The 25,829-nt window shown below is 44.0% G+C and overlaps 2 protein-coding genes across 12 annotated transcripts in view; one reads left to right on the forward strand and one right to left on the reverse strand.

Moving 5' to 3' along the window:
- CCDC115 (coiled-coil domain containing 115) lies at positions 1 to 24,453 on the reverse strand. Of its 10 annotated transcripts, none has more exons than XM_070409212.1 (6): positions 23,782 to 23,929; positions 23,590 to 23,693; positions 23,420 to 23,502; positions 22,050 to 22,181; positions 4,287 to 4,374; positions 1 to 284 (listed from the first exon to the last, which is right to left on the reverse strand). In XM_070409212.1, the coding sequence occupies exons 1-5, from the start codon at positions 23,890 to 23,892 to the stop codon at positions 4,301 to 4,303; spliced, it is 504 nt and encodes a 167-aa protein (XP_070265313.1). In that variant the 5' UTR covers positions 23,893 to 23,929; the 3' UTR covers positions 1 to 284; positions 4,287 to 4,300. The 10 variants fall into 10 exon arrangements, with proteins under 10 accessions (XP_070265313.1, XP_070265312.1, XP_070265316.1 ...); XM_070409211.1 differs by having other exon boundaries at positions 1 to 287; XM_070409215.1 differs by lacking the exon at positions 1 to 284 and having other exon boundaries at positions 4,295 to 4,374; positions 23,368 to 23,502; positions 23,782 to 23,932.
- Positions 24,217 to 25,829, forward strand: part of IMP4 (IMP U3 small nucleolar ribonucleoprotein 4) — a 4,303-nt gene continuing 2,690 nt past the window's right edge. The window contains exons 1-2 of one of the 2 annotated variants that reach the window (XM_070409203.1): positions 24,217 to 24,659; positions 24,801 to 24,909. In XM_070409203.1, coding sequence (XP_070265304.1) covers positions 24,657 to 24,659; positions 24,801 to 24,909 — 112 coding nt within the window. In that variant the 5' untranslated portion in view covers positions 24,217 to 24,656. The remainder of the gene's footprint in view (positions 24,660 to 24,800; positions 24,910 to 25,829) is intronic. The other variant, XM_070409202.1, reaches the window with a different exon arrangement.

Consider the following 25,829-nt stretch of genomic DNA (forward strand, 5'->3'; position numbering starts at 1 on the left):
TCTATGATATTCTAAAATATTTTTTTCCTTTGGCTCTATTTTTGTTCATCAGTTTATGTTGTTCATTATATTCCACAAATGAGTGAGATTATGTGATATTTATCTTTCTCCAACTGGCTTATTTCACTTAGCATAATGCTCTCCATGTCCATCTATGCTGTTGCAAATGGAAAGAGTTCTGGGGAAAGGAAACTTTGAGGTAATGGGATACTATGGTCTGTCCAGAGTCCACATTCCTTCAGACAGGATGCTGGGCCCCAGCTTCATAGATCCCATAGTCACTGCTGCTGAAATGAAAACAGAAGTACTCAATGGAATAATGTCCACATCTACCCCATGTCTACCCCTCCATGTTGAGCTGCATTAAGGAAAGGTTGAATTGAGGATACTCCTCTTTTCCTATTGATAGCTCCTATATGCTCTTCTTGCTTTGGTAGACAGCATGTCCTCTGACTTAGAGTGGGGGTGGTTGTGTATATTTGCTTCTCTGGAAGTTTATTCCATCTTTTATTTACTTCTGCTGCCTCCTATAGATGGTATGATATGGAGAAAGTCCAGGTTGTGTCCTAAGGGTGGGCCAGTCCTACACATCAAGAATGGTGACATGAGCCCTGGCCAGTGTGGCTCAGTGGATAGAGTGTCCCCCTGCAGACTGAAGAGTCCCGGGTTCAATTCCTGGTCAGGCACATGCCTGGGTTGCTGGCTCTATCCCCACTGTGGGGCATGCAGGAGGCAGCCTATTGATGATTCTCTCTCATCATTGATTTCTCTCTCTCTCTCTCTCTCTCTCTCCCTTCCTCTTTGAAATAAATAAAAATGTATTTTAAAAAAAAGAATGGTGCCGAACCGGTTTGGCTCAGTGGATAGAGCGTCGGCCTGCGGACTCAAGGGTCCCAGGTTCGATTCCGGTCAAGGGCATGTACCTTGGTTGCGGGCACATCCCCACTGGGGGGCGTGCAGGAGGCAGCTGATCCATGTTTCTAACTCTCTATCCCTCTCCCTTCCTCTCTGTAAAAAAATCAATAAAATATATTTTAAAAAAATAAAATAAAATAAAAAAAAGAATGGTGACCTGAGTTCTTCCATCAGAGTAATAGTTGTGGTTGCCCACATGCTAACCCATGGTCATTGGTAAGGACCACAAAAGTTGGGGCAGCAGTATCTATTTAAACAAGACAGTGATGCCATGACATGAAAATGGTCTCTCTCAGTTATGGCCTATTGTTTGCATATATCATGCAGTTATGATATATTGTTGCTCACACCTACCATATAGCTATGAGACCTATACATTATCATTAATCAGATGAAGGCCCATTTGGGTCCCGGCCTTGTGGGTGCATTATGAGGGTAGAACAACATCCAAGGTGTGTCTTGGCACTGTCACTGCTTTATTCTTTAATGTTGGATCATGATCATATGTCCACAGCAACATGGTGACATACCTTCAATGTCCTGATTCTTTATAAATCATCAGTTGTCCAGGTGAGATGATCCACCTGGATATTTCAGTTGCTCAAGGAGTTGTCCTTAGTAGTGAGTATCAACTGGTTCTCTAACTTGGGGTATTGATTAGCTCCTACACCACAAGGAATTCCCTTTGATGATCCACCTCTGAGTCTCCTAGATCCCAGATCTTTATTATCCCCTCTGTGATGGCCCTGGAACTTTGAGTTATAATTTTTCTCTTGGCTGATGCTTCAGAAAATACCAACTTAATGTCTGGGGCCTCCATTTGTCAGGGTATATCCTTACTTACTCTTTTTGTTTTAAATCCTTACCAGAGGATATGTTTTCACTGATATTTTTTTAGAGAGAGACAAAGGGAGAAAGAGAGAGAGAAGAGAGAGAGAGAGAAACAACAATGTGAGAGAAAAACATCAGTTGGTTGCTTCCCATATGTGCCCCAATCAGGGATTGAACTGGCAACCTAAGTATGTGCCCTGACTGGGAAGTGAACTTGCAACCTTTTGGTGTATGGGATAATGCTCCAACCAACTTAGCAACCAAGATAGGGCATCATTTACTTACTCATTCAGCTCCTCTAAGCCCTGGTAATACAGAGAACAAAATAGTCCTAAAGTGAACTAGTGTTACAAACTCCCTGCTCTTTTGTGTCTCTTCAAGGTGTATTCATGAGTGTTAACCACCTGGGTAGGGCAACTTGAGGGTTTCCAGGATGTCTTCCTCACCACACAGTGTAGGCCCCAACTCTGACACTATAAACTACTACCACCTCCCCCAGCTACCCAGAATATCCACCTCTGCTGCTTTTTGGCTGGTCTGCTTCTGAGGGAGTTGCCCCTCTCTGTGCTCAGGCTTATGTGCATACTTCCTGTCGACATATGCCGGGAAGCAGAACCTCAACGAATTGAGATAGTGCTCCGGAGAATGGCAGGGTCACATCCATATTTATACATGAAATTCATTGGTGACAGATTTAAGGAGGTGGGATTAAGCGAAGCGGGGAAACCTCTGTGACAGGATAAAAAGTAAAATGATGGACACATTAATTAACATGATGATGAAGGAATTTGTGGTATCTGTCCCAGGACCCAGCACACCTGGTTGTGCCCCAGGGGCTCCATAAAAAGGGAAGTCACAAGTTACCCAGACATCCCAAGGATATGTTATCCTAGATGCAAAAAAACAGATAGGCTCAGTTACGGCAAAGGTTGACCTTATCAGTGAAGATATCCACTTAGGATGTAACCGCCCACCATAACTGCTTCTAGTCAAAGTTTAATTTTAGAGCATCCTTTGTGGTTACCTTAGGTCTCTGAGTTTGCAAAACTGCTATGCAGGCCTCTCCTGAGCTCGTCAGGTCAGCATGCGGCCCCTTTCCTCCACACTCCGGAGTGAAGGAGTGAAGAAGTGTCCTCTAAAACACCTACTCTCATCAAAGGTTGGTCTTGAAATTGTGGTAGACAGTAAGACATGATCAGAGTAAGGACAATAGACCAGGTACAGAAGATCACCAGGGCGGAATGCACCAGGTACATAGCAAAGAACAATTGTAGGGTGGGACCTTTCTCTTAGGGCAGTGGTTCTCAACCTTGGCTGCACATTAGAATCACCTGGGAATCTTTTTAAAATCCTGGTTTCTGGGTCTCATCCTCCGGAAATTCTGTTTCTTTGTTACTAATGTTGTGGCCCCAACCCACAACAAAGAAACAGAATTTCCGGAGGATGAGGCCCAGAAATCAGGATTTTAAAAAGATTCCAAGGTGATTCTAATGTGCAGCCAAGGTTGAGAACCACTGTCTTAGGGTGACTTTTCCTCCCCTAGCATATTGCTGGCATGCATTTTGAACCCCCTGACCTTTTCTCCCTAGAGATAACATCTATGCCTCAGTTGTATTTCAGCTCAAGCACAGAAGAGCAACAAAATCTACCACAGCTGACCTCAGGACCAGCTGCATTGAATAATGACTCCCTGCCCTGGTGCCAACCAATCAGTGGAGAACACAATCCTGAAAGGACACACCTGGAAAGCTACTGAATATTCTTTTGAGTTCTTCCCCTATCTAAGGGAATACCTCTTTTAAATGAGAAGACCATAAACTGTGTTCAGCTGCCAGCCCTGTCCTTGTAGGTCAGTGGTTCCAAACCTTGGCTGCACATTAGAATCACCTGGGAATCTTTTTAAAATCCTGATTTCCAGGTCTCATCCTCCGGAAATTCTGTTTCTTTGTTACTAATGTTGTGGTCCCACCCTGAAGCAGGGGGTCCCGCGGGGGTGAGGCCAACGGAGTCCTAACGAAGCGTGCCCGACTCCGGGGACCGGTTCAGTGACGCAGATCCAACTTTATTGTGTGAGTGCAGCAGTATATATAACATTCCAGACCAATCAGAAGTTTACAACATCCATAGGGCAACCAATAGTAGGAAAGATCAGGGTACTATGTAGGGGCTCTAGGAGGTCAGCTCAGGCGGGCGATGCCACTTCCTGGTGTGCCGAGGAAGCTTGTGCAGGCGGAGTGTGCTCACGCCATTGCATCTGCCGCAGCACTGAGATAAATCTCCTGAGCTCTTCCCACACCACCCCATAACAAAGAAACAGAATTTCCGGAGGATGAGGCCCAGAAATCAGGATTTTAAAAAGATTCCAAGGTGATTCTAATGTGCAGCCAAGGTTGAGAACCACTGTTGTAGGTTGTCCTGATGCCCTGAGAGTGCTGTTAGCATTTAGTTCTCCCAAGTTGGGGATGCTAACCAATTGACCAATTCATAGAAAGCTCCTCCCAAAATGCAAAGAGCACACCTGATGAGAGCCCAGCACCTACCAGTCTGCTCCAAATCAGCAAGCTGCACTGTAGGAAAGGCAGCCCTGTGAATGTTCCCCCACATCCCGTGTGGTTGAGGGTTCAGGATCTGAAAAGAGACGAGACAAGAAATAATTTGGAAATATTGGGGCCAGACAGGCAAGCCCAACTCAAGGGGAAGAACTTCCACTGGTGCCCAGGCCTCGCCAGCCTTTTATTCAATATTGAAACACATCTAGCTCTTAGGCAGGTAACTGTGGTAGCAGACAGACTATCTTAAAGGTCAGTAAATATTAGAAGGATTTACTCTGAGACTATTTGATCAGGAAATAACTTGAGCCTCCAATTGTCTGGACTAGACAATTGGTGCATAACTCTGGCCCTTGCCATGGGTTCAAGGTTCACCAGCATTCCAGGATCCTCGTTTGCACTTCTCTGCTAGCGAAGACAATGGGCGGCTTCCTGCACAGCCCCTCCCTCTTCTTTAAACCTCAGCTCATCTAAACTTCTGGGTCTAGTCCAGCCCACATTGGGACACTCCCACTGGGCCCACCTCTGAGGGCCTTATCAGACCATCTCTGTGACAGGATGTTACAGGCTTTTGCTCACCTAGAACCTTCCTTGTTCCTGTCTTGAACCACAAGGTCTTTCTTACAAAATCCTGCCAACATCTTCCAATTGGGACCTGCTAGCCCAAAGGCTGGGCTGGCTTTGTTGAGAATTATGACAAAGTTGTTTTCTCTTCATTATATTGTCAATGCAGTACCCAGGTTGTACAAAGGCCATTCACAAGGCCAGGATAGGAGTGGAGAGGGCGTTTGGGCTCCCAGTGCCTTCCTTGCTCCTGATAGAGGCACTCCAGAAATTCCATGGTTGTGGTAGCCTTAGGGAGGGAGGAACACACTAGGTCATATCCTCTTAAATCCTCTGCCTCCTGGTTTCTATAGCCTTCTTCTATCTCTCTGGACATTTGTCACTCTTCTTTTGTGCATTTTTCTCCCAGGCCCAGTATCTATGCAGACCTGGGAAACTGTCTGGCTGGGTGGTAGAAAGCAGTTGCTTTCGTTTGTTTGTTCTTTTTTTACTTTTATTTTTTTTATTGAGCAAGGTATAAGGGTGATTTCTTTCCCAGGTCTTGTCCAGATGGATTCAAAGAATGAAGCCACGGACAAAAGGTGATATGTGAGAAGTATAGTAACTTTATTGCAAGCAAAAGAAACTTTATTGCAAGTAGATTAGGAAACCCCCAACTACCATTGGGGACAGGGGGCATCAATTGTTCTGGCTACTTCCTACTGGACAGAGGTGATGATTGGGACAGCAGTCAGGGTCCCATCAGAGGTGGGCAACTAGGAGTCCAAGGAAGAAGGAATCGGTGGCCTCCATCTGTGGTTTCATTTTCAGGACCATTTGCAGCTTCAGGGTTTCTAAGTGGTAGGATATGAAATATACCAAAAGGTTAAGTAGGCAAGGGCTAAAGATGAGTAATAAGAATAGTATATACAGAGGGCCAAGAAAGGGGGATATAAGTAGGAGTATTTTATGGTGTTTCTGTGTCCTAGCAAGGGTAGAAAAGGTCTCCTCCAGGTACCAGCCTAGGGTTTCAGTGACACTCACAAAAAGACAAAATAAGAACTATTAGGAAGATGAAAATAATGATTATCCAGAAATACCAGAGCATGTTATTTATCTGACACTTGTCGACTCTCTGGGATTCTTTCAAAAGAGAAGTTTCAGGTCCTTCAAAGGCTCACACAAGTAGGAGTCCCATGATTCAGATGATGGCAATACAGCTCCATCCTCCTCCTGTGCTGGCATCCAGGGCTTTATTCAAAACAGATGGATATTATTAGGTCCCTTCCCAAAGTTAGTTCAACTGTCTCAGGGATCAGAAGAGTGATGGCTGCCACTGCCCATAAGTAGGAGGGCCAGTCCTTAGCCATAATATTAATTTCCTTACTTAGATATCCTATGGCTGTTGGGTCTGTCCTCTAAGTTGAGTCAGGACTCCCAAGGCTACCCCCCTTTTTGTTATATATAGGTTGAATTCCTGGCCTGTTGGGAGACTTAAAGCTGGTGTCTGTAAAAGGGCTTTTTTTTTTAGTTGTTTCAAGTCCTGTTTGGCCTCAGGTTCCCAGACTAAAATAGAGAGGCTGTCCTGTGCCTCTTCAATTAGTTGGTAAAGTGGACGTGTTCATTTTCCATAGCCAGGGATGCATAGTCTTCAATATTCAGTGATGCCCAAGAAGCCTCTCAATTGCTTTAGGGTCCAGGGCTGAGGGAAGCTGAGAATAGGGCCTATCTGGTTCTCTCCTAAAGCTCGTGTTCTCTTTGATAGATTAAGGCCTAGGAATTTAACTGAACAGGAACACAACTGGGCCTTGGCTTTGGAAACCTTATAGCCTTTTTCCACCTGGAAATTTAGTAAAGCCTTAGTCCCTTCCTCAGAGATTTCCTCCAATGGGGCACATAGTAAAAGGTCATCTACATACTGGGGGACCTTAGTGCTGGGGAAATTAAACTGCCTTTTGATAAGGCCTGCCCAAATAAATGAGGGCTATCCCGAAGACCCTGGGGCAGCACTGTCCATGTTAGTTGACTGTCCTGATTATTGGGATTTTCAAAGGCAAATAGAAATTGTGGATCAGGATGCAGGGGTACACAGAAAAAGGCATTCTTGAGATCTCGTACTGTAAACCACTCTGTGTGCACCAGAATTTGTTTTCTGACATTATTAGGAAGGCATGGGAGAACAGCTCAACCCAGTTATACCCTAAAGGTTGAGATAAATATTTCTTTTCTTTTTTTAAAAATATATTTTATTGATTTTTACAGAGAGAGGAAGGGAGAGGGATAGAGAGTTAGAAACATCGATGAGAGAGAAACATTGACCAGCTGCCTCCTGCACACCTCCTACTGGGGATGTGCCCACAACCAAGGTACATGCCCTTGACCGGAATCGAACCTGGGACCTTTCAGTCCACAGGCTGACGCTCTATCCACTGAGCCAAACCGGTTAGGGTGATAAATATTTCTTTATTGGCCTTTCAGACACATCTATAATGGTTATTGCCTCTGAAGATAATTGACTAGGGTTAGAGAGAAGTGTGGAGAAAGTGGTTCCTATGTCGAGGAGGAAATTAATTTTCTTTCCCTCAACTGTCAGGCTTACCGGGGCTCCTGGGTGAAAATGACAGTCCTATGAAGAGCCAGGTGGGGAGACCCCAGGCCCCATTAGTCCTGTTGGGCCAGCTAGGTTGCTGCCCTGCCCCAAGGGACCTTCATCTCCAAGGGCAGTCCAACTTCCAGTGGTTTCCTTGACAGACAGAACATAAATTAGGGGGTTCACCATGCCCCTTGGGGCAACCCAGCCCTATGTCCAACCTGGCCATAGTTGTAAGAGGTGCCTGGGACTGACCACCTGCCTCTTGGCTCTGACTGGGGGCCCTTGTTCTCCCGAAGCATGGCACAAAGGACTTTAGTTTTGGCCTGGTTTCTCCTGTCCTTTCTGTCCTCTTCCTCCTGGTCTCTATTATAGAACACAGAGGTGGTGACTTTCAGGAGATTGTCTAAGGTGCTCTTGGACCAATAACCAATTTTTGTAGTTTTCTCCTGATGTCTGGATCTGATTGAATGATAAATTTATCTTTTTTTAAAAACATTTTTAAAAATATATTTTATTGATTTTTTACAGAGAGGAATGGAGTGGGATAGAGAGTTAGAAACATCGATGAGAGAGAAACATCTATCAGCTGCCTCCTGCACACCTCCTATTGGGGATGTGCCTGCAACCAAGGTACATGCCCTTGACTGGGATCGAACCTGGGACCTTTCAGTCAGCAGGCCGACGCTCTATCCACTGAGCCAAACCGGCAAGGGCTAAATTTCTCTTTTAAAATTAACTGCCTCTCTAATGAATCTGGGGTTATATTGGTATGCTTAATCAATGCCTCCCTGAGTTTTTCTAAAAATGTGCTGGGGTTTTCATTAATCTCCTGGATGATGGTTGTTTGTCTGGAGTAATTAATAGGCTTAGACTTGCTTCTCCTGATGCCTTTTATTATGTACTAGAGGCCCGATGCATGAAATTCGTGCAAGGGACTCGGCCCTCGCAGCCATGGCTTTGTCTGGAAGGTCGTTTGGCTGTCTGGTCTAATTAGCATATTACCTTTTATTATTATAGAAGCCTGACAGTGTCTTATTTTCCACATGTTAACATCAGGATCCCACTCTGGGTCTGCAAGGGAAACTGCCTGAGACCCTGTCAAGTATTTCTCTTTCTCTTCAGGATTTGTGATGTCTTGTCCACAAGAAACATAATAATTATTGCCAAAGTTTGGAGCCTCTGCCAAAATCTTTTCCTTCTCTTCTTGGGACAAGCTTTGCTCTAGAAGGAGTATTAAGTCCTGGAGATATAGGTCAAATATTTGATTTAGGCTCTGAAAGACCTCAATTTAACTATCAGGATTATGTGAGAATTTACCCAGGTTTTTCTTTATTTAGCTCAGGTCCTTAAGGCTGAAAGGGGCCTGTACTCTGATACACCCAAATTCACCCACTTGTTCTATAAGGGTGTAGAGGCCTCCTGGGTGATTCTGCGTAGGGACAGTCTTGGGTGTTAGCTTTTATGCCGGTGGAGGCACTTTTTCTGGAAGTCCAAGATAAGGGAGACAAAATAATTCACATGGGGATTCAGATGGAGGGCAAAAGGGCTCTGGTGGTACTGGAGCCTTTTCATTCTTCTTTTTTACCTCTGGTGGGTTTTGGGTTACTATTGCCAGGAGGGAGTGATCAAGTTTATAGTTCTTGTATAGATTTGGCTTATCCCTTAGAGCAAAGAAAGCCTGGACATATGGGACTTCTGGCCATTTCCCTCCCCTCCTACAGAAAAGATCTAACTACAGGATGGTGTTATACTTAAGGCTTCCCTCTGGGGGCCAACACTCCCCATCTGAAAGATGATACTGGGGCCAGGCCTGAGTGCAGAACATCTCTTCTTTAACGTTTGTGAGTAGAAATCATCCCAATTCTTAAGAATACACCCTAAGGGTCTGTCTTTATGCAGTGTGGACAACACACTTCCCATCTATAAGGGAACACACAAAAGGACATTCAGCATCCTTTGTGACTCTCCCTTTGCCCTGAGGGGGATGCCCCCTTCCTGGCTAAGGGTACTGGGAGTTCTCACTGGCAAGGAGTAAAATATTGCCTCACCATGTAGGGTCGAAGATGAGGGTCTGGCAGACTTATCCATACTTACTCTCTGAACTTGGGGACCTGCGCCCATGCCGAGCCATCCTTTCTACTCTCCCTGTCCTGAGGGAAGCGGTGCATATCCAAGTTTGCTTTCTGCTGTGTGCCCAATGATAGGAATATTTCTATAACACCCTCAGGCCCTCTTGTAAGGCTGATATTAATATCTGCTGCATGCAGATTACTTTGAGTTCCAACCTAGAATTCCAAGGGCTCTGGAGAGCTCTTCTGAACTTAAACTAACCCCCACCAGGATGCTCCCATCAGGAGGCATTGATCATTAACCTCCTGCAGGATTGTCCCTTTATCATGCCTAATGAATCAAGTATCCTCTTCCACCTGAGGAATTGGCCCCTCAGGTGCAATAAAACCTCTAATTCTGTACACAGTAAAACTGCCTGGGAAAAACCTGCTTGTACTGAGAGTAAATACTTAAAAGACTAAAACCTTCACAGGGGTAGTGGCAGAAATGACAGAGACCTGTAATTAATTCCTGGTATGTCTGCCGAGAAGATTCAGGGCCAGGATCACATGCTAGGAGTGGGAAGAAGATGGCTGCCCCCCAATAGATGTCTTGGGGAATATTTACCTCGCCCAGGAGCTTTCATAGGACTCTGACTCCCTCTATATCAAAGAGGCTTGTGCAAATGGAGACTGAGAATTTAGGGTCTGGACCGAGGAGACAGTGGTCATACTGGGGGCCAAACTGGTTATGAACAAAGGGATCCTGGCTGGATGCCATCTGACCTAATACCACTGAGATAGAAAGCAGAAGAAAAGGCTGAGTGGGATCTGGGTCGGAGAGTGGACTTGTGTTGTGGGTCCAACTGTGCTGATTTCACATATGTGTCTTGGTTTCTCTCCCCAGCTGTCTAGGACAACTGTGAGGGCCCAGAGTGCTGAGTGACAAAATCTTTTTTTTTTTTTTAAATACTTTTATTGATTTCAGAGAGGAAGGGTGAGAGTTAGAGAGATAGAAACATTAATGATGAGAGAGAATCATTGATTGGCTACCTCCTGCACATACCCTACTGGGGGGATCAAGCCCACAACCCGGGCATGTGCCCTTGGCCAGAATTGAACCTGGGACCCTTTAGTCCACAGGCCGACACTCTATCCACTGAGCCAAATCAGCTAGGGCAAGTGATTGACCAACTCTTATGTGCACTCCCCGGTGGGCCAAAGTTTAATTACAGTTGTATTCCTATGAGGCCTCTGCTGGTCTTAGGGATTGACCCCAGGCACCCCCACTTGGCCCTTACATACGGACATTCAAGAGGGAGGACTTGCTGCATTTGTTTTTCAGTGCTGGATCCAAGCACTCATTTAATCAATGGCCAGCTTTGTCTTGCAACTGGTGGGAAGCCTAATACTCTAACCTGACCTATCACCAGTTTAACCTCCCATGGGAGACTTTTTATGTGGTAGTCACCCTTGTGGCTCTTAATTTGACTGACCCATGCCCTCTTTAATTTGGCCCTAGAGGTGGAGCATGAGTATGGGCGGGAGAATAAAGGAGAAAGGAGAAATACCTGCATAAGATGGCAGCCAGGTTTAAGTGGCTGGCAGATGCCTAATAATGTCTGCAAAATTATAAAGGGATAGCAGAGGAAGGGATAGAATCTGTGGGTCCTTCATATGCTCACTGTTTGATGTAAAGAGGTCAGCTTCTAAGTTCCCAGCCAATGCACCAACTAATTCGGGGTTTTTATTAAGCAGGGTTACAAGGGTGATTTCTTTCCTGGGTTCTTGTCCAGATGAATTCGAAGAATGAAGCCATGGACAAAAGGTGGTAGCAAGAAGTACAGAAATTTTATTGCAAGCAGAAGAAATTTTATTGCAAACAGATGCTATTTCTAAAACCCTAATTCTAATTCTAAGACTGTCTCTCGTGGCATGGAGAGACAGGGTGGGGTGGGGGGTCCCTTAAAGAGGGTGGCCACTGCTTTATTTGTCTTAAGGCATTTATAAAAGCTGTAGCTTTTTTTTTTAATGACCCTTTTCAATTGGACCCTTTCCCAACTTAGGACCTCCGTGCTTTCCCCATTGGTCACTCTGCTAAAGTCAAAGCCCACATGGTTCTCCCCTCTTTCTTTTTATTTTGTAACATTCCTCTATTCTCTGTGAAAATGTTTCCTTTTCCCCAATATCCTGTGACTTTTTTTTGTCCTTCACATATCCAACTTATTTGTTTAAGTTGGAGTTATTATTTATCTTATGGTACCTAGCAATCTTATCCTGCCAAGCCTTGAGACTGAAACTGCTGTCTGCTGTCTTCTCTGCTCAAAAAAGTAAAATAGCCTCTTTTTTTTCCCCAGAGATGTTTTATTACCCCTATAACTCTCCTAGCTGCTCAGGCCAGAAATACCTCTGTCCTTGGTTTACGGTTATTTTAATTCTTCAGGCCATGATGCTTCTATCCTCTCTAGACCTTATCCCTTCCAGTATTAAACTAATTGCTTAACCCTTTTCACAGTTAGGGACCTGGAGCTATCAGAGGGGGGCATGAGTTACCAAGTGGGATAGAGGAGGGAGGGATGAGGGGCAACTGCATTTATGAAATTGCTGATATTGGATCGTTTTTTGACCTCCAAAACAGTCATTTCATCTGGTTCACACTAAAACATAAGAAGTTGCTTCAGTAGGGACCTTGTGCAACTATACTTAAAACAAGGGTATTACAAGCTTAGGTATCTTACACAAAGGTAACAATAAACAATTAAATTAGAAAAAGCTCCTCTTTAAATCTAGCAACATTGTGCCCTGTCCAGTGTGGTTCTGTGGTTGGAGCAATGTTCCAATGCCAGAAGGTGGTGGGTTCGATTCCTGGTCAGGACATATAACCAAGTTTCATATTCAATCCATAGTCAGGGCACATGCAGGAGGCAGCTGATCGATTTCTCTCTCTTACATTGATGTTTCTCTCTATCTCCCTTCCTCACTCTTTAATATCAACAAAACATATCTTTAAAAAAAACTAGCAACATTCCAATTCCATAACATGGTGAGGTGCTGGAGTCTCCTATGAAATTACATACAGCAAAGCAGTATACTGCAGAGAAGTTTATAGATGATTTACAATCCCCTTGCTATTGTGAGAGGACAATGGTGCAGCAGAGCTCAGGACCTCTGAGACTGGGAAGACTGAGTAGTTTTTCAGAGTTGGCCTTGAAGTTCCACCATTCTGTTACAGGACATGGGCTGGCCCACAGCAGGTCTGCCTCAGGCCAGCCTATAGTGTGTGGGTTCTTAACTTTATGTAGGAAAGATTTCTTAATACAAGTCCAGGTGGGTTTGAGTATGTTTATCAGCCCTGGGGACAGAGAAACAAAGGAAGAAATTAGGGTAGAAGAAATAACAGGGGGAGCCCAGGTGGTGCTCTGCTTTGGCTTTCTAGGAATGAAGTGAGCCAAGGCTGGGCTGCTTTAAGTCACTGGGAAGTGAGAGAAAAGGGGGCCTTAGAAACAGGATCAGGGGGTGATCTCAGGTCAAGCTGCACTGCCGAATGCTATCCTAGCTGCAAGTCTCCTGGACATCCTTAGAATTTAGGAAGAAATAAAAAGTTCACGCCTAGGATCGGGCATGGGCCTGCTTTAGAGTGAGCATTGAATCTTTGAACTGAGGGTTTTCTTCTTCTTCTTCTTTCTTCTTTTCTTTCTTCTTCTTCTTCTTCATCTTCTTCTTCTTTTTCTTTTCTTCTTCTTCCCCTCCTCCTCCTCCTCCCCCTCCTCTTCTTCTTCTCCTCCTCCTCCTCCTTCTTCTTCTCCTCCTCCTCCTCCTCCTCCCCCTCCCCTTCTCCTCCTCCTCCTCCTCCTCCTCCTCCTTCTTCTTCTTCTTCTTTTCTCTCTGTCTCTCTCTCTCTCATTTTCTTGCAGATGTGACTCTTAGGGGAGGGTTTTGGTAGAATATTCATCAGCTTGCCAGGTGCATTTTTAATATGCTGATACCTCAAATGAGTGTATTGGGAATTTTTTAAATTATTCTTTGGTCTGTTCTATCTTTCTTTGGTCTGTTTTATCTTAGGTTTGTCTGGCTTTAACGGGATTTTTATTATTTGTTTCCCTCTGTCCTCTGTCCTTGGGTTTAGCTGGCACAAATGGCCTTAATTGGGTCTTTGTTCTCTAGTTTCCCAGGCCAGGGTGATTTAAGCTATGCATTTTCTGATTATGGAGGAGGGTATAAACCATTTGCTCTCAAGTGTCCTTGGTTGGAGAAGATAAGGTCATGTGATTCACAAGCTGGCTATAAGTTGCCCAAACTGTTTGGCCTTGTTTAATTTTGTCTGTTTCCTTGTTCTACTTCCCCAGGGATTTTCCTAGCTTCTTACTATCCTGCTACAATTTTATGGGTCTGCACAGCAGGCTGAAAGGAAGACTAGCAGCTAGGATCTTAGAAATAGAATTGGTGAAGACTTGGTACTTCCCAGGTAAGCCCAGATGATTCTCTGAGGAAACAAAGGGCTGATATATAAGGAAGGATCCATTGGAGTGCAGAGGGTGAGCTGCTACTGCCTGTGGGATCTTAGTCAAGTCAAATGCCAAGCCTCATCATCATCTATAAATGAAAATGACAATACTTACCTGTTAACACTGTTAGTCTGCTGGGCTGCTGTTACAAAATACCACAGATGCCTTAACAAATGCCACTAGGTAGTCTAAAAAACAGAAACTCATTTCCTTATAGTCCTGGAGGCCAGAAGTTCAAGACAAAGCTGTTGGCAGGTTTGGTTTCTGGTGAGAATTCTCTTCCTGGCTTATAGATGGCTGCCTTCTCACTGTGTGCTCACGTGGCCTCTCATATATGTGGGTGTCTGGAGAGGACAAGCACTCATATTTCTTCCTCTTCTTGTAAGGACACCAGTTCTATCAGGTTAAGACCCACCCTTATGACCTATTTGAACCTTTATTACCTTCTTATGGGCTGCATCTCTAAATATAGTCTCATTGGTGGTTAGAACTTCATCAGATAAATTTGGGGTGGTGGCACAATTCAGTCCATAGCAGATTTCAGGACATAGATTATCCTCTGAAAATGATAGCTCTTTTGATGTGGGCCACAGCAGAGGTCAAGCAGGTTACAGAGAATCCAGCTGATAAAAAATGCTCTGAACAGACCAAGACAAAAAACATCCCTAGATCCTTGGTGAAGAAGAACTGAAAGGCAATACCACAACCCTACTGTCTATTACCAATATTTTGCTACATTTCTCATTATGCTTAAATGAGCTCTTTAATAAACTAGCTCTTTAATAACCTAGGGTTCTCTTTTCTCAATGTCACCTTGTCCCTCACTTCCTACATTTATTTATTTTTTTAATGCCCTTGACCAGAATCGAACCTGGGACCCTCCAGTCCGCAGGCCTACGCTCATTCACTGAGCCAAACCAGTCAGGGCTCACTTCCTACATTTAATCAGCCACCAGATGTCCCTTATGTACATTCTCCACTTCCTATTAGTTCAGGCCTCCATCCTTTATGGCTTAGGTGTTACCAGTAGCTTCCTATGTTCATTTGTCTCCATTCATTCTAATCTACTCTCACACCACAGACAGGCTGGTCATGTAAAATATAAAATAGATCACGTCACCTCCCTACTTGAAATGTCTCAATGACTTCCTATTATTTTTAATATAAACCCAAATTTTATAACAGGTCTCTTCTGAGAACTGTGGTCAAGATTCAGGAGGCCATAGCGGGAAGATCAAGTTTGCAGCCCCTCATAAAAGTCCCACTATAGCCAGGCTCGGTGCCTCTGCATATGCCTCCAGTTACCCTTACATCTACTCAAGACTGACTGCTGCTGCTCATTTCTTTGTTCATTTCAATTGAGATAACTAAAAAGGACACTCAGGGTTTTATGTACCACTATTCTTAGAGACTATTACACCAGGCTGCCTGCCAAGCTTAACCCAGGTTTCTTTACAACTTTAGTAATGAAACATTGTTTAAACACCCAGTGGCTGACTTTTCTAAAGACAATAATTGTATCTTCAGTCTTGCATGATTTATTATTTATTTACCATAAGTAAAGGTCAGAAATTGTTATCTTTTAATTTTTTTTTACTCTTTCACGTCATTACTGCTGTGTATGTGCTCCATGTCTGTGACATAGGTGCTTATGTAGGTGGGTTCCAACTTACGGCGAAAATCGCGTTACGTCGCACCGTAGAAACGGATCTCCGATGTAACCCGAGGACCTACTATATATATATATATGTATGAAGCAGACTTTGGTGCACAGCTTGGTTCTCCCTATACACACCCAGGCCCAGTAGAGGGAGCCACAAGCTGTGGATCGCTGATAGCTCCAAACAGGTTGCCCAGAGGCAGTCACAGACAGCATTTGACATTGGCCTGCACCAGGGCCCCACCAAAGAGGCCCAGAACTATTACACCCAGTGACCAGTTCTAGACAACAGAGCAGGATCCAATAAGCTTCACAAACAGTATATCCATAGGGAGATTTCAGCAGGCACAAAACCATCCTGAGGCAAATTCCACTTCGTATGATCAGCACCTGCATAGTAATTTTCATGCTGTATTGGGGGTTGAGCTTCACTACCAGCCAGCCTGAGTGTTGATCCCACATACAAATGGACCAACAGCAATCAAGACTGAATTATAACAGGAGGACCCACATAACATGCACAAGGGATATTCTTAGAGTACCCAGCTAATGTGATCAAGGAGACTACACCACTGGGTCCCACATGTCACTGACTACATAAAGCCACCCTACCAAAACAGGGAGCCATAGCAGATCTACTTAAAACATAGAAATAAACACAAAGAGGCAGCTAAAATGCAGAGACAAAGAAACAGGCCCCAAATGAAGGAACAAGAGGATTCTCCACAAGAAGTGCTAAATGAAATGGAGGTAAGCAATTTATCAAATAGAGTTCAGAGTAATCATTATAAGGATGCTCAACAGCATGACAAAGGACCAGTCAAAAATGAAGAACAGCATAGAAAAGACCAGTCAAAAATGAAGAACGTCAAATCTGAAATCAAGAATACACTGAAGGAATAAACAGAGTGCTCAGTGAAGTAGAGGATCAAATCAGCGATTTGGTAAACAAAAAACACCCACTCAAAGCATCAAAAAGAAAAAATAATTTTTAAAAATGAGTATAGTTTAAGGGACCTTGTGACAACGTGAAGTGCAACAAAATCCATGTCATAGGGATACCAGAAGGAAAAGAGAGAAAGCAAGGGATTGAGAACCTATTTGAAGAAATAATGACTGAAAACTTTCCTAACCTGGTGAAGGAAAAAGACATACAAGGAAACACAGAGTTCCAAACAAGATGAACCCAAAGAGGCCCACACCAAGTTACATCATAAATAAAATGGCAAAAGTTAAAGACAGAGAATCTTAAAAGCCACGAGAAAGGAACCTACAAGGGAGCTCTCATAAAACTGTCAGCTGATTTCTCAACAGAAACATTTCAGGCCAGAAGGGATTGGTGTGAAATATTCAAAGTGATAAAAAACAAGGACCTAGAACCAAGATTACTTTACCCAGCAAGGTTATCATTTAAAATTAAAGGAGAAATAAAGGGCTTAAGCTAAAGTACTTTCTTACTAACAAAACAGTATTTTAAAAAATGTTAAAGGACTTGAAGAACAAGAAGAAAGAGGAGGAAGAGGAGAAGGACAAAGAGAAGGAGAAAGACAAGGAGAAGAGGAAGGAGAAGAAGACTAAGCAAGGAAAAGCCCAGCCAGCGTGGCTCAGCGGTTGAGTGTCGACCTATGGACCAGGTCACAGTTCAATTCCCAGTCAGGGCATATAGGAGGCAGCCAATCAGTGATTCTCTCTCATCACTGATATTTCTATCTCTCTCTCCTTCTCCCTTCCTCTTTGAAATCAATAAAAATATATTTTTTTTAAAAAAGAGAAGTGAAGGAGAACAAGAAAAAAAACAAAAAAAAAAACAAAACCAGGAACATAATTTAAAAAATAAAATGGCAATAAATACATACCTATCAATAATCACTTTAAGTGTAAAGGCTTAAATGCTCCAATCAAAAGACATAAGATAGCTGAATGGATAAGAAAATAAGACTCGTGTATATGTTGCCTTCATGAGGTCCACCTCAGAACAAAAGATACAGACAAAAAGTAAAGGGATGGAAATAGATATTTCATGCAAATGGAAAAGAAAAAAAAGCTTGGGTAGCAATACTATGTAAGAAAATAGACTTTAAAACCAAGGCTATAGTAATAGACAAAGAAGGACACTACATAATGATAAAGGGAGCAATCCACCTACAGGATATAATCCTTGTAAACATTTATGTAACGAACAGTAAGAGCACCTAAATATGTAAAGCAAATCTTGATGGACATAAAAGGAAAGACAGTAATACAGTTATAGTAGGGGATTTTATCACCCCATTGACATCAATAGAAAGATCATCCAAACAGAAAAATCAACAAGGAGACGGTGGTCTTAAGTGACACACCACACCAAATGGATTTAATCAATATCATCAGAGCATTTCACTCCAAAACAGCAGTATATACATTCCCTTTAAGTGCCCATGGTACATTTTCTAGAATAGACCATATGTTAGGATATAAAACAAGTCTCAATAAATTATGACTGAAATCATATCAAGAATCTTCTCTGACCATAATGCCATGAAACTTGAAATCAATCACAAGAAGAAAACTGAAAAACCCACAAAGATATGGAGACTAAATTACATATTACTAAACAATGAATGGCTTAACAATAGATCAAGGAAGAAATCAAAAGATACCTTGAAACAAATGAAATGAGAACACAACAACCCAAAATCTGTGGGTCACAGGGAAAATAGTCCTAAAAGAGAAATTCATAGCATTACAGGCCACCTCAAGAAACAACAAAAAGCGCAAATAAACAATTTAACTTTATACTTAAAGGAATCTGAAAAAAAAAGAAAGCCCAGAGTAGAAGGAAGAAAATAATAAAGATCAGAGTAGAAATGAAATAGCAGTAAGATCAATGAAAGCAAGAGCTGGTTCTTTGAAAAGAAACAAGATTGACAAACCCTTAACAAGACTCATCAAGAAAGAAATAGAGAGGATTCAAATAAAATCAGAAATGAAAGTAACAACTGACACCACAGAAATACAAAGAATTCTAAGAAATATACCAACAAATTGGAAATCTGGAAGAAATGGATAGATTTCTAGAAACATATAATCTTCCAAAACTAAATCAGGAAGAACCAGGGAATGTGATTAGATCACTACTAGTGAAATTGAAGCTCTGGTTGAAGTGGGGGATGAAGGGATTGAGGGGAAAAAAAAAAAAGGAGAACTTATGGACAGGGTCAACAGTGTGGTGATTGCAGCAGGGAGGAAGAGGTTGGAAGAGGGTATGTGGGGATAAATGGTGATGAAAAAATAAAATGTAAAACAAAACAGGCTAAGAAACACAAGTTGGGTGATGGTTACTATAGCTTTCACTTTAATTATTCATTAAGCTTTTCAATTATTCTGTGTGGTTCTATAATGTAATATGTTTTATTTTACAATAAAGTTATTTTTTTAAAAACCATTAAAAAAAAACCACCATAAAGTTAAAAAACAAACTAAAAAATCACTCATATTGTGAACAAAGAACCAATTTTCCCCAAGCATAAAAATTAGCTCTTTAAAAACTGCGAAAAATATCCACAACCCAGTAGGAAAATGAAATAAGGACAGAGTTCCCAGAATAGCAAATACAATTGGCCTTTTAACAAATTACAAAAGGTTCAGTCTCACTACTGAAAAGATAGAAGGCAGGTGTTTCAAAACCTGAAAGGTCTCTTCCTATAGCTCATTTGAAAATCTAGGTTAGATCTTTTTTACTTTTTGGCTTAAAACCTGCCAAGGGCTGCCCATGTATGCAGGTAATTGTGTTTGTTATCGACGTGAAACCATTCTCCTGATCTGCTAGCCATGTATCTTTTTTTCTTTCCATCAAAATCAGTTTTGAGGATCTAGTGAAACTGAAGCACCTACTTCTTGTCCTTTCTGCCACTAGCTATGCACTACTTCTCCTGCAGTGATTTATGCATGAGATTGCTCTGTTGCTCCCTAATATAAACTAACCTAACAGCTTTGACCCTCCCCATATGAGTGTGTCCTAGAACAAGGACTGGAAGTGGTTTCATAGTAGTGACTTTGAACATTACTCAGTTTGCCTCTTTAAACTTTCACATATAACAAAGTTGGAAACAGCAGACTGGAAAAATTTTAAGGTGGGGGTGACTAGCTGTCTGGGATGGGGTGGTAGTGGTAGGGGCCGAGCAAGCTGTGAAGGAAGAAGGCCTGAAATAAAGCAACCACATCAAAGAACAACTGAACTCATTGTCTTCTTCTGTGGCCACAGGTTAGGCAGCCCCAAGCTCAAGCTGCTTGAGTTTCTCCTGGAGCCCTCGAAGCTGGCTTCGACCCCAGTTGATGTGGATCTGGAGACTGGCCATATCTACAGCCAGCTGCAGGCCTAGAGGAAGGGGAGAAATTGTCACCATGGTATCTGTAGTGTGACACATGACTTAAGGGAATCTGGACATTCCCAGGGATTGGAAAGGCGCTAGGCCTCTATTATTCCTAAAACATTCCAGGTACACCCTTGCAATGGCTGCTCCAAACCTCACTGGACCCACACCCTCACCTTCTTCAGGTCTTTGCTAAAATGTCACCTCCTCAAAAGACTTTCTTGACCCCCTTCTATCACCCACCAGGAACTAATAATCCACAGATCATTACACACACTGTCTCATGCTCTTATTTTCTTCCTACTTTTCTCCATTACCACAGTCCCTCGCGGCTTTCACTCTCACTCCTTCCATCTGTTTTCTCTGCCTCCAACAGTATTCCACACTCTGGATCCACCTTTAGGTGGCTTCTGCTTGATGCCTCTGCTGGAATAGCTGCTGCCAAATCCTCTGGGCCTCCATGCCAACCAATGCACTGGCCAGTCCTATCTTCAGCCTACCTATCCAGCAGCAGAGCTGGCCACACATCTGATCAACTCCATCCAGGAAACACATTCTCCTTTTGGCTTCTGGGACACCTCACCCTCTAGGTGTTACTCCTGCTTCACTACTGCTTCTCAGTCTCCTCTAATGGTTCCCCCCTTCCTCTCCTTCACTTCCTGTCCACCTGCTGATTTTACTCCATCTTAGCTTTAATGCTACATGTGCCAGAAACTTAGGAATTTAAATGCCAGAGTTATGTGGTGGGCTCTGGAATCTCTCTCCAGCTGAAGCCTCTTCCAAACTCCAGATGCATGTGTGCAACTGCCCACAGAATCTCCACCACTAGGAACACAACCATACCCTTTCAGCTGCTGCTTTGCATTCCTCCCACACCTGGTGAGGGCAGCTCCATTCTCCAGGATTCCTGGCTAGCCAGTGGGCTCATCCTTCACTCCTATCCTTCCCTAATTCCCAAATTGATTTGTCAGCAAATCCTGGGGGGTTCTATAGAAGAATATTAAGAAGCTAAGAAGATTCCAGTGCAGGAGGAAACTGAGACAAGAAAATTAAACAAGGCCAAACAGCTTGGGCAACTTGCAGCTAGTCTGCAGCAAAATCTTATCTTTCCCAGCCAAGGACACTTGAGAACAGATGGTTAATACCTCTCCTTCCTAACCAAAGAATGCAGAAGAGGAGGGGGAAGGGAAGGGGAGAGAAGGGGGAGTTTATCTTGCCCACCAAACAAAGAAGTCAGTCATTTGGAGGAGGAGAGTAGGGGGAGTTTTTCTCAAAAGACAGAGAAAGTCAGTAGTCTCGGGACTTGTCAAGATAAAATTGCCAGATGATTCTCATAAATTCTGGGAAAGCCATAAAAAAGTAAAAGGGAGACCTTGAGATCTAGTATGTACCAACCTCTACCTGCATCTTAAGCCTGGCTGCTCCTGGTGGCTACTTAATACCTCTGCTCATCTGTTCCCACGCAGAATCCACTGGATTCCTGTCAGGCTGCAAGTCTACCCCATTACTCCCAAAGTCCTCAACAGGGCCTATTCAGCCCTCAAATTATCGGGGCCTAGAGCACTCTAACCACAGCTCCTGGCTCTCTCTGCTACACCAACTCTAGTCCACTGGCCTCTTCTCTGCAATGGCCCACACAATCTTGCCTTTTCACCCCAGTTGGCCCCTCTGCTTAGAACACTGTTCCCCAGATCACCTTCATAAAACAGTTCCCCCAGACCATTCCTGTCCCACTTCATCTACAACACCCTATCTTATTTTTGCATAACAATTCTCATTACTTACTTACTTGCAGGTTGTCTTTCTCCCCTCAATAGTATAACATTCTATGAGGATATTTGTCCCTTTCATTTCCTGCTGTATCCCAGCACTGATCATGAGCCTAGAACACTGCCAAGATGCTGTAAATGCTTTCAGAAAAAACAGCAGGCATGCAACAAAAGTATGCAATGGAGAAAACCTGCAAAACCCTTTGTAGACTAATCCCAGCCCTGGCATTAGAGGGTCCAATTTTGGCTTAGAGCCACACGGTCAACTGGCAGAGTCCACTCACCCTCCTGGAAGCTGGCTTGGGCTTGCCGTAGGCTATGTGGAACCAGGATTCCAAACCAGTTCAGAGGGTTTGGGGAGGCTGAGAAGGCCTCGGGCTCTGGAATCCTGGTAAGGCCCTTGCGCCTTCGCAGAGCTGGAAAAAGAAAGGGTAGAAGTTGGAATCTTATTACCTGGCCCTTAACTTCTGGGTGACAATGTTGAACTCTGAGCTCATGATCCTGGGAAATACTGATGGTTGCAAAATCTCTGCAGCCTTTTAAGATCCAAAAAACAGCTTACCACAAAAAAACCACCGTTCCCCACTTGTGATTCAAATGTGAGACTGTCCATACATTCTCAAGACTCTCATAAAACCAACCCTTGTTTAGACAGTCATACACTGACTGCTGGAAGCTATCCATTGTCTACACCAGTGGTTCTCAACCTTCTTAATGCCGCGACCCTTTAATACAGTTCCTCATGTTGTGGTGACCCCCAATTTCATTGTTACAAATTGAACAAAATAAAAGCATAGTGAGTAATCACAAAAACAATATGTAATTATATATGTTTTCCGATGGTCTTAGGCGACCCTTGTGAAAGGGCATTCGACCCCCAAAGGGGTCGCGACCCACAGGTTGAGAACCGCTGGTCTACACTATCATGAAAGTTTAAACAGGGAACCCAGAAGGCTGATGGATCTTGAGCTTTGGCAAGGGCTAAAAGCTATGCACCAATTGTTCTGTTGAGACAATGCTGGCTCAAGCAATTTCCTGATGTAATAGTCTCAAAGTAAATCTTTACTATTTACTGACCTTTAAGATAGTCTGTCTGCTACCAGATTGCCTGCCTGACTAAGGGCAAGATGTGTGTTCTAAAATTAAATAAAATCTAACAGGGCCTGGGCCCCAGTGAAGCCTTTCCACTAGAGAGCGGTTCTCTGCCCGACCCCCATGATTTCCAAATTCATATTTCTTGTCTAGTCTCCTCATTTGTGCGTGGCCCTTCTCCAGATCCTGAACCCTAGCTGTGCGGGTTGCGGCTTTCACAACTGACCTTTCCCATTTTGCCTGAACATGCTGAAAGGTCAGACAGACTCTCCAACTCCCTGTTCTTTATGAATGACTAGCTGAGATTGAAAGTTTGTCCTTCTGAAAGAGATAAACATTTTCTTTCCAACTGACTGAGACTTCCTGTAACTACAAAATGATCCCAACTGTAAAAGACTTCACCTATTTCTCCCTATAAAAGTCTAAGGCCAAAACTACTCTGCTGAGACATTTTGATCTTCAAATCTGGGGCCTCTATCAAAGCAACTTGAATAAAATCATCTCCTTAACTGTATTTTGTCTTTGACATCGGGAGGGGTCCCTGACGGGAAGTGGGGCTCACCTGCCTCACGGGGCCCCACCTCCTCTGGACTCTGGGCGCCGGCTCTTACCACACGAAACTTCTGGAGTCCATTTTGCGCCTCGCTGAAGAAAGAGAAGGGAGGATGGATCTTTGACAGCCCCACCCTGCGCATTCCCCACCCACCCGATTCAGCAGGCAAGGCTCCTCACTTGGTGCTGACGCAGACCTGGGGCTCCATGCGGGAGGCATATTGCAGGGGCCCTACCGACTTGGCACCCATGGCATAGCGAGCTTTGGAGAGCGAAAGCCAGCCCTGCGGAAAGAGAGAGGATCAGTAAAACTCGGTTTACCTCGGCGTGACCCTCCGCCCGCCCGCCCGCCCGCCCGCCCCAGGCTCCCACCTCCTCCACCCGGGCGTTCAGCGCCACCCGCTTTGACTCCAGCTCTTCCAGGTCCCAGAGCAGCTGCAGCAGCAGCGAGTCCAGCTCCGCCCGTAAATCGGCTGCGGCCATGGCCCACCGCACTCTAATCTGGAGCTAGTCTCCTTCCAGGTCGCCCAATCACCGCTCACCGTGCCGGTAGTGTAGCCAATGGACGTTCGAGATCCGCCGTCGCTGTGGGCCCAGCGATCACGTAGTGGAAGCCGTGGGGTTGAAAGCCGTGGGAGTCTCGGCTTCTAAGGGCAAGCGTCCTCAGAGCAGCAGCATTGCAACCGAGTAGTCGCTTTCTGCGCTTAGCATCCGAAGCGAATCAGCCAACCGGAAAGTTGGCGAGAGCTGTGTGGTTCCGAGTCGCTTCTGGAAGCGGCTGCATTTTAAAAGTAGGGCTATCGCTGTGGCGAAGGAAGGAGGCGTAGCAACCATTTTAAGGGAGAAACGGCTTTAGATTTAATTCCAAAAGGAGCTGTTAAGCGATCCTGCGGCCTACCGTTGTGCTGGCTTTACAGCTGCTGCACTATTTCAGCCGCCAATGGCATAATAACTAGCGGTACATCATCTTCAATTTGGGCATTCTGCACAGCCGCGACAAACGGTGAAGCCAAGGAAGACATCTTTATTAATGTCAGCCCCAGGCCGCCTAACAACATCTTGACATTTCCTCTGCCTATTGGTAGCTCCAGTGAGCATGCGCTTCTGGGCTGGCCAATCGCCTTGTGACTCCCATCAGCAGCGTTTAGTGAACCTACCACTTTCTTGGTTGAGGGCGGAAGCGAGGGCTGTGTAGTGCCGGCAGCTCTCGCAGATTCTCCGAAACCCACGTGGAAGCGGCGCCCAGGATGGTAGGGATGTTTGAGCTTCTGTTTTGAAGGTTGGGGGTTCGCGGAGGGCTGGGGATGAGGTCTGTGGGCTCGGGATGGGTGGTCCCCCGGGGCCGAGCGTGCATGGAGAAAGAGGCGCTCACCCGACACGCTGTTCCCTAGTTGCGCCGTGAGGCGCGCCTTCGCCGCGAGTACCTCTACCGCAAGGCCCGCGAGGAGGCGCAGCGCGCCGCCTACGAGAGGAAGGAGAAGGTGCGGCGCGCGCTCGAAGGTATGGTCCCCGCTGCCCGGCGGCGTCACCCAGCCCTCGAGAGACTGCGGGTTTGCATTTTAAAACCCAATGGAAAAACCTAGTGACTTAATTAGCATTTCTTTGGTAGTATAGTTGGGCATCTTTTCAAGTATTTACTGGTCATTTTCTTTGCCTGCTGGGTCTTTCTGTTGCTTGCAAGTGCTCCTCCAGATGATGGTATGAATTACTTGTCATTTATGCTACAGTATCGAGATTTTACAGCTTGTCTATTAATTTTGCTTACAGTGTGTCTAGTTCTTCTCAAATTTAAAATGATCCCTATGGTCCTTGTAGACGTTCCCCACCTCCACTCCCCGTAGTTTTTCATCTCGTTATCTTCTTTAGTACCAGGTACTAAAGCATATCTTGCTGTCTTTTAGTGGTATTATGAGTCCCTTGCATTTTTAAACTGTTAATCCGTGTATAATTTAATTTTAGTTGCGTTGTAAATTAGGGTCTAATTTTGCAGTGTTTTCCCCACTTTACATTTGCCATACTAATGAAGAGTTTGTCACACATGTCTGATTAAAAATGACATATTTATTCACCCAGTTGTGTTCTTGTGTTGGTGAAGCTTTGTTTCTTATCTGAAGGTACATCAACTCAGTATCTGATTATTTTAAATTACTTAGATGTTCCTAGTTGTTAGATGTATGTGTATATATATATATATATATATACACAGTGTGTGTGGTTATGTGTGTGTATGTTTATGTTAAGCATAATGTTAAACAACTGTAATCTATCCGCCCATCTTAAGAAATGGAAAGTGGTCAGTATACATGGGTTGGCAAAAGTAGGTTTACATTTGTTTGTATGTAAAGACATTCAGGTTATTATTACAATAGCTTTATTAACTCAAAGAATGTTACAATGCAACTATTTACCTAGTTTTGTCC

The sequence above is a fragment of the Myotis yumanensis genome, unplaced genomic scaffold, assembly GCF_028538775.1.
Source record: "Myotis yumanensis isolate MYYU_CA2020_CCGP unplaced genomic scaffold, mMyoYum1.0.hap1 SCAF_3, whole genome shotgun sequence".
Classification (NCBI taxonomy): domain Eukaryota; kingdom Metazoa; phylum Chordata; class Mammalia; order Chiroptera; family Vespertilionidae; genus Myotis; species Myotis yumanensis.

Coding starts and splice junctions, on each gene's coding strand:
- CCDC115 (XM_070409207.1), bottom strand. CDS start 23,892: ATGGCCGCAGCCGATTTACGGGCGGAGCTGGACTCGCTGCTGCTGCAG. Junction 23,694..23,781: donor TGAACGCCCGGGTGGAGGAG/GTGGGAGCCTGG, acceptor CTCTTTCCGCAG/GGCTGGCTTTCGCTCTCCAA. Junction 22,182..23,419: donor GGTGGGGCCCCGTGAGGCAG/GTGAGCCCCACT, acceptor TTCTTTTTCCAG/CTCTGCGAAGGCGCAAGGGC.